Source organism: Trypanosoma brucei, chromosome 3 (assembly GCF_000002445.2).
Source record: "Trypanosoma brucei brucei TREU927 chromosome 3, complete sequence".
Lineage (NCBI taxonomy): Eukaryota > Euglenozoa > Kinetoplastea > Trypanosomatida > Trypanosomatidae > Trypanosoma > Trypanosoma brucei.
Genome location: NC_007276.1, coordinates 649,044 through 662,513, shown reverse-complemented (window position 1 = coordinate 662,513; position 13,470 = coordinate 649,044). Strand labels below are relative to the sequence as shown.

General features: G+C 49.6%; 2 protein-coding genes across 2 annotated transcripts, besides 7 other annotated features; both read left to right on the top strand.

The window, feature by feature from the left end:
- Positions 1-13,470: part of a sequence feature (sequence corresponds to BAC RPCI93-48O8) that runs on past both edges of the window.
- Positions 124-151: a microsatellite.
- Positions 245-276: a microsatellite.
- Positions 382-2,727, top strand: Tb927.3.2610 (hypothetical protein, conserved; the record flags this gene model as incomplete). The annotated part of the gene is made up of 1 exon (XM_838761.1): positions 382-2,727. One exon carries the CDS (start codon positions 382-384, stop codon positions 2,725-2,727), a length of 2,346 nt encoding a protein of 781 aa, XP_843854.1.
- Positions 2,779-2,840: a sequence feature (GA-rich).
- Positions 3,302-3,324: a sequence feature (AT_rich).
- Positions 3,480-9,992, top strand: Tb927.3.2600 (ATP-dependent DEAD/H RNA helicase, putative; the record flags this gene model as incomplete). Its single annotated transcript, XM_838760.1, has 1 exon — positions 3,480-9,992. The coding sequence occupies one exon, from the start codon at positions 3,480-3,482 to the stop codon at positions 9,990-9,992; it is 6,513 nt and encodes a 2,170-aa protein (XP_843853.1).
- Positions 9,259-9,313: a sequence feature (CT-rich).
- Positions 10,204-10,238: a microsatellite.

Here is a 13,470-nt window from a genome sequence, read left to right as displayed (position 1 = left end):
GTGTATGGTGATTATCATCTCGGCATATGATACATATTTCTCTCAATGGGATGTGTGTGCGTGGAGTGTCCTTCCCCATTCGCTTCTCCCCGTTCAAGTGTTTTATTTTATCTTTCTGTTTTCATATATATATATATATATATATGTATATTTCTCGTTGTTCTTGTGCTTTCGTTTCTCCTTTTCTTTTACCACTAAAGGTGTAACGAGCAGACTGGGGGAAAGGTGTGCACGGACAAAGGCTGACAAGACAAGACAAGGCAAGAAAAAAAAAGAAAAATGCGCCTTTGTGGTGATGAAAGGGAGGATGATTGCAGTGCATATACAGGGGACGGACCTGTCAGTGGGTACTGCTTCGACAAAGGTTTGTGCGACGAACATATGCCTAGCCAAGAAGATGAAGAGTTAAGTGGAATTGGTGCCCCCTCGTCAGGTGTCAATCCGGCTGCGACATCCCTTCCGCAAAGGAAGAAAAATCTCGTTGTGCTATTTACACTGTTTTCTTTGGCTGCTGCACTGCTCTACGCACTTTCGGTCGTGCGACTTGGGTTACAGATCAGGGACTACGCCAACAACAACCGATTTCGTGTGTTTCCGGACTCGGTTGCGTGGCACCCACTGAGTTATCGAAGATTGTTCTTGCAGAATCCGAAGTGGGGTGACGAGAGGAGTAACAGGGGAAGCAGCCCGCCGTACTCCTTTTTTGAAGTCAGTTGTCCTGATTGTTACAGCACATACGCACCGACGCAGGAAAAGCCGCCGGAGGTAATTATATTCTTTGCTCATGGAAACGCAGGCTCTTACATGCAGGCCCACCGGCTTGGCATTCTTTTTTTGCAGGAGCAAAAAATCAAGGGAAGGTTGTACACCTTTGATTTCTCCGAGCAGGCAAATGCCCATCGCGGTGCTCTTCTGCATCATCAGGCAGATTTTGTAGCGGATACAATAATAACTTTGTATGAAGACCGAAAAAACGAGACGCATAACCCTCCCTTCATATGGCTCATTGGTCACTCCATGGGTGGCGTTGTGGTACGAATGGCGCTGTCGACTCTATCAGACTCACAGGTTTTCCCGTTGATTGCCGGAGTTATTACACTGAACAGTCCAAACCGTCAGATGCCTGTTTTTCTTGACCTGCCCATGTGGAGGTTGTACAAAACACTTTGGGATCCTGTTCAGAAAAATGTGTTGGCTAATGACCGCAACGGCTATCGCAATCCCCGCATTCTTTCACTTACGTCGGGGCCGTTAGACTTGATGGTGCAGTCTAAACACACGCGCCTCAGTGACAGCATTGGGTGCAACAATGGGTCGTGTATTGATGTCACCACAGAGCACCCAAAAGTGTGTGGAAAGACGTTTTCTCATGACGATATAATGAGGGACTACTGTGTTGTTGAATTCTGGACCTCTGCCGTTATTAGAAATTCTCTGGTCAGGGGGGATGGTATTTCACCCGAGTCAAGGAACCTTAAGTTGCGGAACTGGTCTTTACCAGAGGGCATCAATGATCCAGCACCTCCGCCGCACTCCTTTTCAGATGCCTTTTCGTGGTGGGCGGAGGCGAGTTACACTCATGTCGGCCTTACCGTGTTGGTGGCGTTTTCATACGGTTCTTTCGTCCTCTCCGCGATCCACCCGCTGCTGCTGCGGCTGCTGCTGAACCTCCGTGTGCTGTCCCATTGCTGCGCAGATTGGTCATGGAAATCATTGTTCACGTCATCGCACACGGCTGTTGTTATGGTTACCCCGATAATGGGAATTGTGGGCCACTTGTTACTCGTGCAGATACCATGTTGTCTGCTACCAGCAATGGAAGGATGTAAGTCGCCCTGGATCGCTGACACGCTTGTGTGCAAACCCACATTTGATCCTCTCATGTTGGTTTGGTGTGCTTTTGCCGCTTCCGGCCCCGCGTTGAAAGGCATATGGATGGGTATTATTGCTTATCGCTTGCTTCAGCTGCTTTTGAGGGGAAGTAAGTTTGGATGGACGAAATTCTGGTTGGTTACTCATCGTGCGTGCATCTATCTAAGACTACCGCGGTGGGTTCGCAGGTCGCCCACACGTAGCGATGATAATTGCGATGAGCCGTGGAACCGGATAATACCGGTCACTGTGTTTGGTGTAGTTGTTTTTCTGTGTGGTGTGTTGTTACCGCTGCGTATATGTGACCGCGCCCTAGTGTGGTTGTGTCTCACTATAGTTCTACTGCCTCTCTCTGCGTCATATCAAACCGCTACCTTTGACAGCAGTGACGGCAGAAGGGAGGAGGCGTATATGTTAGTGTCGGCCTACGCCCTTTTGCACTTAATTCACCTTCATCCCTTCTTCGCGTGGAGGAACGCGCTGCGATCAGCCACGTTTGACGATGCCACCGTAGTGGACTTCACCAGTCGCGCCGTGGAGGTGCTATTACTCGTGCTTATTCTCTCATACGTGATGTGGCCTTTATATCATGAGCAACGGTTTTGTGAGCAGCTTCATAGGGACAAACTGTCTTCTTTGGCCAAGGCTTTGGCCAGCCCATGGATTCAGCGGCTGTCACCGCATTTGTGCATTCTCCTTGTGCTGATTCCCCTTGTTTGGATGATCAGTGTTCCAGTGGCGTCTTTTCGTATTGTTTGGGTGCTGCTGTACGCCTTTCCATGTTTTTTGCTTGGTCCGGCGCTCGTGTCCGGTGGTAGTGGTGGCACCCTTCTAGCTCCTGGTACCTCAAACTAAGAAAATAAAAGCGTGTATATTAACTTTGCTTTTGGAATCACGGCTCTCGTGTTCCTTTCCTTTCCTTTTTGTTTTTTTCGTTTTCTTCCTCCTCTCTCCCTGTCTTTTTTTTTGTTGCTGCTTGGTGGACTGGCGGCACACTGGGAGACAAACGACGCTGCAGTGGTGTCGTACGAGACTTTCGTAGTCGACCTCCAACCTGCGATGAAAATCCACACTTGTCTCGGCAGGAAGGCGTGAGGGCCATAACTTTTTATAATATTGCGGCTACCCAATCCATGGTTGACGTTTGTCGTCTTCTGTTTTTGTCGGTGTTGTTTCATTTTTCTTTTCTTGCCGCTCCTTTGCATTTCGCACGCAGTTGTGTATGCTGCGACGGTCTCTCCTTCCCTGTGTTCGTGTGTTTGCTTATCCACGGCATACTTGAAATTCCTTTGCATAAAAAATGCGGAATGTTTAAGTTGCGCGCCGGTAATACCATGAGATGGACGTAGTGCTTAATCCTTTTTCCTTCTTTCTGCTCACATTATCTGTCAGAAATTTAGCTAACAAAGGTGAAATACACGCACAGAACAAAAATAAAATAAAAAAAATAAACTAACTAAGTGATCCTAAGAAGCAGAACAAAAAGCAGGCATATAAAAGAGAAATCTCAGGTTATAGTTTTTATATAGCGAACAAGAGAAAAGGGTAAAATTCAGGGAAGGAGAAAAAGGGAACTGAAAGAAGGTGAAAGGTGAGTAAGGCAGTGCATGGCTACTCAGCAACGGGATCTTAACCTGCTGTTCGGTAACTGTCTCAAGGATGATGATTTTTTAAAAATTCCTATGGATACCGTAGGGGCCCTACAGGCCATTTTCGAAGCCAAAAACATTCCGATTCAGGAAGAGGCTGATGCCTCATATGAGGGGAAAATCGCTCAAGTTGCACGTCGCCGCAGCGCATTAAGTCGCGTATGTGACGCCGTGTTATCCGCGTTCCGAAACGGAGGGAAGCCACCAGCCGGTGGAATTGTCGGCACCCTGAAGCACGAGGAAGAGGAACGCAATGCGTGGAAGTTCCTTGTTGCTGCCGTCCAGAAGGATGGGAAGATGCGAGCTGTGATTGAAGAAGAGCTGCTGCGTACGGCGGTGGAGCACCATTACGCCACTGCACGGCCCGAACTCTGTGACATGTTCGCACATCTTGCCGCAACGGAGATGTTTTTTATAGACGGTGATTCCTTGTTCATGTCTGCCCTCTCACCACCAAATGTAGACTGGGACCTCATACAGCCATTACATGTCATGTACAATGCACAAAAGCTGCTCTTCGATATGGAGTGCCGCGGGGCCCGATTCCACATTGTTTTCTTCGATAGTATGTTGTGGATGTGGGAACGAGCCCCTGCGAAAATGCTGATGAGGGAAAACTTACGACTGGCACTGACAGCCGCGAGCGAGTGCCCAGGCGGCTCCCGCTTCACCGTGCGTACCTTTCCAAGTTTCCATAGTGAGGCCTTTGAGACCTACCTGAAAGAGTGGGAGCCGGAGTTTATCTTCATGTCTGACGGTGAGCAACTGGGTTCCTTGAACCCGCTGCAAGAGTTTTTTGTCAATCCGGAGGTTGAAACAACTAATGCATCCTCAGGTGTCAACTCCAGCGGTGCCGTCGCTGTGCCTGCACGTCGGCCGTACAGGAGCATCGTTGAGGACGAGGAAATAGGAAATGATGCGGCTATGTATATTCGATGTCTGCTGCTTTGGGCAGCCTCCCGCCGCCTCAAAGTCGCGTACTCGTCTCGTGTCATCTACAGGGAGAACTCTATGATCGTCTTCACCATGGGCGTGGACGGCTCAACCCTTGAGCGCTCGCTGGGAATCGAGCCGGAGGTGCGCGCGTTGGCTCAATCACTCGAACGTGAAGTGACGTTGCCCACATTGTCCCAAAAATCATTGAACGTGCTGAACGAGGACCTGACATTCCGTGAGAAGATTGTCTGTTCGGCAGTACGCACCTATCTAACCATGAAGGAACGAAGCGAACAAGAGCAGCAGCTTTGTCAGGCCCTTGTTATAACGGCTTACATTGTGGGAATACTGAGCTGCGAGGCCAGGGCCCAGGCGGCATTACCCAGCGCCGTGCTCCAAAACTTTATTGCGGATATCTCACCATTTCTCCTTAGCGCACTTCGACACGCTGGCTGCGACAACGGAGGCGGTCAGGTATTCGACATTATCGACGGACATCTCCTCTACGCCGTTGCGCGATTGCTACGCGAAGAAGCGCCAAGCCATTTGTTGGATGAAGACGGTGTAGGGGACATCTCCATGACTTGGCAGTATCTTATGGACGACGACACACTTGACATTACCTCGACACCGTTTAGGAGCCTCCCTGAGCTAGCTCAGCCTCAACCTGTGCAGCTTCAGGAATATCCGTACCTTAAACACGAGTTAGTAGAGCACCTGGCCAAAACCTTCAAGGTGGAGGGACACAAGGCAAAGCGGCCGATACCCGATGGCTACGGCGCCGCCAATGAGCTTATTGGGTGGGATATAACCACTCCTTTCGACAAGTTCAACGACGTTACTGATGCTGATGGGGAGCGTGAGGCAAAGATTCACATGACTGAGAAGGAAGCAAGACATGCGCAGGAGTTTCAGACGAAGTTCGTCCGTAACGCCTTCCAGCAGGCGCAGTCCATGGGAATAAGTGGTTTCGCCGCCCAACCACTAACTTTGGTTTGCTCGGATAATGAGCAAGAAAGCACTGACGCCGCTGGATCAGGAGGTGCAGGAGGGTGTGGTAAGGGTGCGGCCGCGAAGAAGAAAAAGGGGAATAATGAGCACGAGGGACAGCGTAATAAGAAGGGGCGTAGCAAGGATGATGAAATTCGTGAGCAGAAGAATTTGAAAGACGCCGCAAGTAGCATTCAGAGTTGGTTGAAGCAAATGGACGATCACCTCCGCAGCATCGACCCAACGCACGGACGTACGACCAACAAAGATCGTGATGACGCTGTGAAGAAACTTTTGGCTGCAGTCAAGCGACTCGCGGAGGCAAAGTTCACCAAAGGTTTCGAGCCCGATCGCACGATTGGAAAGAGTGAAGGTAGCGATATTTCGTTAAAGATTTCCATGTGGCGCCTGCTTGTGGCTTCCAGTGGGCTCCGTGAGGCGGAGTTTGCGCTCACGCTTGAAGATCCCTCGGCAAAGAACCGCGCTGTCAAGAAAAAGGGCTTGAAGACGGAGACTGCTGTGCCATACGGTTTTACAGTCATTGATAACCTCGTCGCCACCATAAGTGATAAGAGCACAGAATGGGGAGAACTGGAGGGGCTGCGGAAGTTCAAGTCGGATATAACAAGCGCGGAAGCTGCGTCGTACCTGCGGTGGGTGTATCTGTCCTACGTGGAACTGCACATCCAGATGAAAATCAAATGCTTCGTAGTTAAACTTCGTCTCGAAAACTGGCGTAGTGAGCGGGAGCGTGCCCGTTTGGCCAAGGAAACACCGGATCTATCGGTAGCCATTCCGCTGTTTCTTTATTGCCACCATCACGTCTTGTCGGTGGTCCAAAACGAGGGTCTGCAAATATCGCAAGAGGACCTTGACACGGTACGCTCCGCTCTGAGGCACCTGGACTTTGGGGAAGATTACTACAGCAAGCTGGACCGTGCCATCACTCAGTGGCAAAATAAGGCACCGAGTTTGTTAGGGCCAACGATGCTCCCGCGGATGCGGCAACTGACCGACACACCAGAAATGATGCAACTCATTCACATGGGACACCTGCTTGAGCGGCCGGTCATTCGAAGACCCGATTACCGCGTTGCCTTCAACCCAGACAGTTGGCAGCGAGAGCTCCTTGACATCGTGGACAATCGCGGGAGTGCTGTAGTGTGTGCCCCAACTTCAGCTGGGAAAACGTTTGTTTCGTATTACTGCATGTATAACACTCTTCGCCGCTCCAACAGGCGGATTGTTGTGTACCTTGCTCCCGCCCGTGCGTTGATTAATCAAGCGGTGGCCGATGTCTGCGCTCGCTATGGGTCCAAAGAGTACAAAAATAGTGGTAAATATATTTATGGTGTTCTTGGTGGGGCCGACTACCATCAGTTCCACGATTCCTGCCAAGTACTTCTGACTGTGCCCGAGACATTTGAAACCATGTTGCTTTCACCCAAGTACGCTGAATGGGTTGACCTTATCGATTACGTAATTCTCGATGAGATTCACTCCATGGAGAGCAATGGCAATGGTGACGTGTGGGAACGCATTCTTGCCCTTCTGCCCTGCCCTTTCGTTGCGCTTTCAGCCACGCTGGGAGAAACTCAGCAACTGTGTGGGTGGCTTAATCGCGTGCAATCTCGGCTGAAGGAGCAGGCAGTTGACACACCCGCTAAGGCACGTGACTATAGGGTACACGTGCTTCCATCGGAGGGCCAAACCATTCAGCGATGGAATGACATAAAGAAGTACATTTATCTTCCCCCTCCCGATACGCGTACGTCTTTGAAGAAACTCACTACCACATATGAGAACCGCTACATCCACGACTTACATCCCTTGTCCATCCTCACAACGGACCAACTCCAGCGGGGATTCCCTCCTGACATTACCCTTGTCCCCAGTGAGGTGGTATCATTATTTGGGGAAATGCGAACCGCCTTCGATAACATCATTTGGCCGAAGTTGTCTTCGATACCGCGGGTTCAGATGCTGCAGTCGAAGCTCAAGCTCCTTGAGCCAGGGAGATACTTTGAAGCGGACTTGTATATTACCCAGCAGCGTGCACGTCTGTATGAACGGGAAGTAAAGGACGCCTTCGCTCAGTGGGTTCTGCTAAGCAACAGTAGCGTGAAGAAGCCGGATATTTCCTCCGATGAACAGGTGAAAGAGTTCAACTCCACGATGAAACATGCAACGGAGACCATCCTTGCAGCCTTTGCGCAAAAGTTGAACGAGAAGGAGGCGGCGCTCGGTAGCTATGCTGTTGCAGCTATGGAGAGGAAGCGCGCACAACAACAAAGCAGGACCAACACTGAGGGTAGAAGTGAGCAAGAGTCAGATGAGGCGGTGCCGGAGGCGGCTTTTCCGGGATCAAGGCAATTTATTCGAGAGCAAAGTTTGAATGTGTTGCGCGAGATTTCCGCTAGGGACATGGGCCCAGCTATTGTGTTCAGCTTCGAGTCCGAAGACTGTGAAGACTTGGTGAAGTACGTTGTGGAGCAGCTGGAAGAGGCAGAGGAGCGCTACCGGCAAACTGAGGAATTCGCCCTCTACAAAGCCAAGGTGGAGCGCGCGGCCGCGGAGCGGGAGGCGAGGCACAAACAACGCGAGTCCACGCTGAAGCAAAAGCGCCTCAGGACTAATGAGGATGGTGAGGTGGAGAGGGCCGAGCGTGATGTGGACGAAGGTGAAGAAGATGAGGGGGAGGTCTGCGAAGTCCCAGATATTCTTCCCGAGTTCACTTTCATTGGGGCGGGGTGCAGCGTGGAACCCGATGTCGTAAAGGAACTAATAAAGGACTGCGAAGGTGAGGGGGAGGACCTCCTTCTTCGCGCTTTAAAGCGGGGTATTGGGATGCATCATGCCGGTGTGAAGGGTAAACTTCGTGGTCACGTGGAAAGGCTGTTCCGAGGCCGCCACTGCGGTGTTATTTTCTCCACGGAAACATTGGCGCTGGGCATTCACAGCCCGTGTCGTTCTGTTGTACTCGCCGGTGATCACATCCTGTTAAATCCGACGCAGTTCCGTCAAATGATGGGTCGTGCGGGTCGTCGTGGTCTCGATCACCTCGGCCACTTGATTTTCCTAGGGATTACCATGCAACGCATTAAGCGGCTTATGACGAGCGGCATGACGGTGATTAAGGGGAATGTGCAGATGGACCCCATATCACAGTTGCGACTACTTCAGTTATATGATTATAACACGCACAGATCGTTGAAGCACGAGGACGCATGGAAGCAGCACGTTAAGAAGTTGGCCGAGAGGCTGTTTGTTAATCCGCTCTTTTTCCAACGCCGGGAGGCATTTGCACAAAGTAACATGGAGGGATTCACCATAGAGTACCTGCAAATGCTCCTTGTATTCCTGCAGAAGCAAGGACTCCACTTTCGGGACCGCCCCTCTTCATTGGGTTCCTTGTTGCAAGATGTCATGTACGTTTTCAGGGAGGCCCATGTGGGTAATGAGGGATTCGCCTTTATTCGCATGCTGACCTCTGGAGTTTTCCATGAGGCTCACTATCCACCTGCTCTCGATAAGGAGCTACACAGCGGTGTTACGGATGAACCTATTGCCGAACTGCTTGCCTATCTCTTCTCATTCCACCAAACATGTGGTGTACCGCTGGAAATTCATCGTTCCGCTTTACTTGACCCGGCTGTAAGCGTGGTGTGGGAGGGCAAAACAAATGCCACACAACATCGTGTCGTACTGTCGCCCGTTGATGTTTGCTCCCCCTCCGTACGTCCTTTTGATAACACAGAGTTCTTTGCTCTGCTTTCTGCCTTCTACAACCAATTGGCGTCAAGGTTGGACGAGAAGAAGGAGAAAGAAGAGAAGGGAAAGGAGCAGGAAGAGGAGGAAGAGGAGGAATCGAGTGAAGGTCCCCGCTTGCCATACGTGGAAACGGGTGGCGACCAACTTATATTTGGCAACGGCGCCGGTGATTTCCCACTAATGGATGCGCTCAAGGAATCTGCCGTTCAGTTTAAGGCTCGTCACCCGTTTGTGGCCATCAGTGGTTGCGGTGACGTCTTCACTTCTGTTGATGAAGTTGTCTTTTCTCTCCGCGACGATCTCTTCTGCGACCGTCGTCTGCTTCCCGTTCTCGATGTATCAGACGGATGGCGTCATGATGGAGCGCAGGTTCTCATCAACGCCTGTCTCGCTGATTTCCTCCGCGTTAAAGCGCAGATTGACACCACTCGGAAGAACTACCGCTTCACGATGCTGGAGGAACTCAATGGGCTCTCACAGTCTCTTTCCTACTCGGTGCTCAACAGAGCCGAAAAACTCATTTCCAATTTGGCTGGACTGGTGCGGAAGGCTCACTTACCGGCCGCCAGCATTCTAACAGCCATTATGCCTGATGAATCTTTTACAGCACAGGAGGAAGGTTACAGTGCGGGAGCTCCGAGGTTGCTGAAAGTAGCCGAGCGGTTAAATTCACTTCAGCTGCAAATACAGAAGCGATTTGCCGAGGAAAAGTACGCCGCCAAAAAGGCGAAATGGGTGAGCGAGCTCGCTGCAAAGCGAAATGAGCAGAAGTGAGGGTTTGTCGGTCTTGTTTTTGTTTTTGTTTTAATTTTATCTATTTTTATTGACTAGTCATGGAAGTTGGGGAGCGACGAGAGTAGACGAGGGAAATACGCAAGGGGAAACTGAGGGAGAAAGACAAGGGGGAATAAATGGAGGGAATGTGATTAGCGTCTTCCTCACTCCCACTGAACTGTGTTGGCCGTCGCATGCTGAAGATGATATTTGTATACGTGTGCGTGTGTGTATGTGTATGTGTGTCTCTGCGGGATGACACCTCTGCTGTCGTGCAAGCATAAATGAAGGGAGATGATAAAGGAATGATGATGATGTGAGAGAAGGTGAACGAGATAATGAGCGTACAAAGGTGTGGAGCAGGCGGGAGTTTATTCGTGCACATTGAATGGGAGTGGTGAGAAATTCCTCGCCCCAACGATGGGTCTCCAAAGCACTTTGCTTTCAACCTTGTACCAATATCATTTTTGTGTCGTGCATAAATACTTGTTATTTCCTCTTCCTCCACCAGTATTCAAAAAGTTCACTTTTTTACTTCTGTTTTTGTTTAACCGTTCATGATATTGTTCATGGGACGCCGCAGCGCCTAGGGACGGTGAGGCATCCCCGTGGGCGCTACCAGTGCGATATTTATAGGGGGAAGGAGGAGGAAAGGAAGGAAGTGCAACGGTTCCCTTATTGGCCGCTCGAATGGCTGAAAGAATGCTCGAGTATGTTGAAGTTAGTTATCTGTAATCACCTTCATTCCAGGGACTGGTAGTGCGCTTCAGCAGATTATGCACTTATTTCCTCCCATTTTGCTACTGTACCCTTAGCAATGGAACATTCAGTTGGATTTGTTTCGTGTGTGTGTGACCTAACAAAGTTGGGTGTGGAAAAGCGCGCCGCCATGTTATTGTTCAGTGGAAGACCCTTCATCCTACCGGCGGGCTCACAAGTGATCGGCACCACCGCTACCACAAATGAAGCCACTGATGACTATAACGTTTCACTCTTGTCGTACGAAATGTCTTGACGAAACTTATACTTCGTTTGGTTCTGAGTTATTTATTCCTTCCTTCGCACCCTATCATTCGTCACCCCTTATTTACTCTTTCTGTTGGAACAATGATGTGAATCTATCTGTGCAAATGACACCTCTAGTCTGAAACACATGACGCGAGCACAAATACAAGTTATCCCTGGCTGAGTAATCCAACTACATTCTCTGTCCCTCACCATTTTTCAGCAGGTCAGAGGTTGGTGAGTAGTTATTTCTGCCCTCTTTACTTTGGTTTCGCGTGACATTTTCCCCTAATAAATGGCGGGAAACACACCACGGTCAGTTTTTGTCAGAACAAGTTGCCGCGGGTTCAGTGGTAGACTAAGATGCTTTTTTTTTTTTTTAAACTGAGGAGTCCCGCATTGCGTTGCGCATCTAACCTGCTTGACAGTGAGTTAATCTCCATCATCATCTGGTTACGGAGGGCAAGACGGTGACGTTTAACTTCCTTTATATATATATATAAAGTACCAAATCAGCCAGTGTCACTAGCAATTAACCGCTATCGTCGTCGGGCTGCAGTTGTCAACATCGCAAGATATATGCGTAAGAGGGATCTGCAAAGCTCAAATACCGGGGGTTATTTGCTCGTTTGCGCTTCCCTGCGGAAGGAGTGAAGGTAAACGGAGTTTATAGGGGGAACGACGGTTGTGTTAAAACATAAAAGCAGTACGGTACCTGCTAAAGTTCTTTGGGGTAAAAGAACAAGGTGAGTCCAATGCCATCGGTAGCGGTCATGGTGCTGGGAATAAGCAGTGTGCCAAAAACTTCCCGCTCGGTTGCTAGTCATTCCTCCTCCATTCCACATTTTACAAGTTCCTACTGGAATGTTTTGCCCGTGAGTGAGCTCGGGAGTTTATCGCCCCATGAAGTGGTTTTGCCACGCGAGGGGAAACACTCAATAGTTTCTTGGCGCATTCGGGCCAAAAGAAGCCTGATGATATATATGTATGTATATATCTTTCCTCTCCTATTGGTGGTCGCTTTGAACCTTGTCACCACAGCCCCGCAGTTATGGCTTAAAAACGGAATGAACAAAACGATGGGGAGGGCAGGCACGGGATTGCGTGAAGTATCACATTGTCAATAAATAAAAGTGCAACATACGGGGGCTTATACATTTCTACAATTACTGCTAAAGTCTCAGTGCCAATGGTGTCGACGGTGAAAGGCGTATCCGCACGGAGAGGAGTTTGCATTGCACATAAAATGTAAATACTCTTTGCGAGAGCCGCGCGAGTGCCAACGTGTTGCATGCCGGCTTACTCCCTCTATAATCGCAATTCTCTGAGGCGCCTTCGGCAACGGTTTTATGTCTTTGGGAGAGGGGCAATGTCTCCTTTAGTATTTACCAGTGGTAGCGGAGCCCTTCTCTAAGTTCTGTGGTTGATGCATCCGTTGAAATTCATTAATGTGCGCCTTCAGCCGGTACGAATACTTTGGGCTGGACTCCTGGGGAAATATGATATACAAGTGGCAAACGATCTACGCGTTAGTGCCGTCTTCACGTGCACATTATTGCCTCACTTTGGCGTATTCTTGTCCGAACGTGCGCACAACAGCTGAACGCACCTCATTAGATTTCCGTCTACTCGTGTAACATCGTGTGGCTTGTAACACCTTTTGCCGACAACCCACTCTTTTGAACAGTACAACCCGCACAGTGACATCCATACTTCATGCGCCTAAATCAATCTCCCCCACTTGGTGCTGTGGTGAATATCTCACGATGCCGCTAAGGTGTGCTACCACGAAGGAGTTTGTTCCATCCTAAGAGAATAAGTTGTAACACAACACTTCCGGAACCGCGTTACTCAATTATTAGTGACATCGGGGGGAAGTCATCCATGCTGAATGCTCTTTTAAATGGTAACAGCATATGTTATTGGTGCTACTCTGGATAATTAGAGGTTGTCGTGTAGAGGGCGGCCGAAAGCGGCATCATCCCTGAAGTTACAAAGGAATGGGTTGGTGCCTCGTCAGTTAAACTCCGTCGCATGTGAATAAAAACAAATTTAAAGATAAGAGGTGATGGAACCTAACTTTCTATCGGGGCGCTGCTACTTTCTGCAGGTACGGAGAGTTTGCAACCTGAAGTTTGGAGTCGGGAAAGGTATCCCACCGGTGGCGGTAGGTCCTGAATGATTCCACAACCGATTTCGGGCCTAGAGTAACGCGAAAGGTACCATCTTATTGGAACCTGTTAATATGATAACAACTAAACGTGTGAATGAGGGCGCACAAGTACTGAGATTCGGCTTTGTGGTGACATGAGGGGCCATGGGTTCCAGCCGCTCTTTTTAAAAAAAAACACCCAGTGATTTGAAGGATCGGTAACGCTCACGGAGGTAGGTACATTTCCAAGTCCCCAATAGTTGTTGGTATTTACTTCGTTGATTCACCTGAGTTGGTGCTGTTCTCACTAAAGCGCAGTAG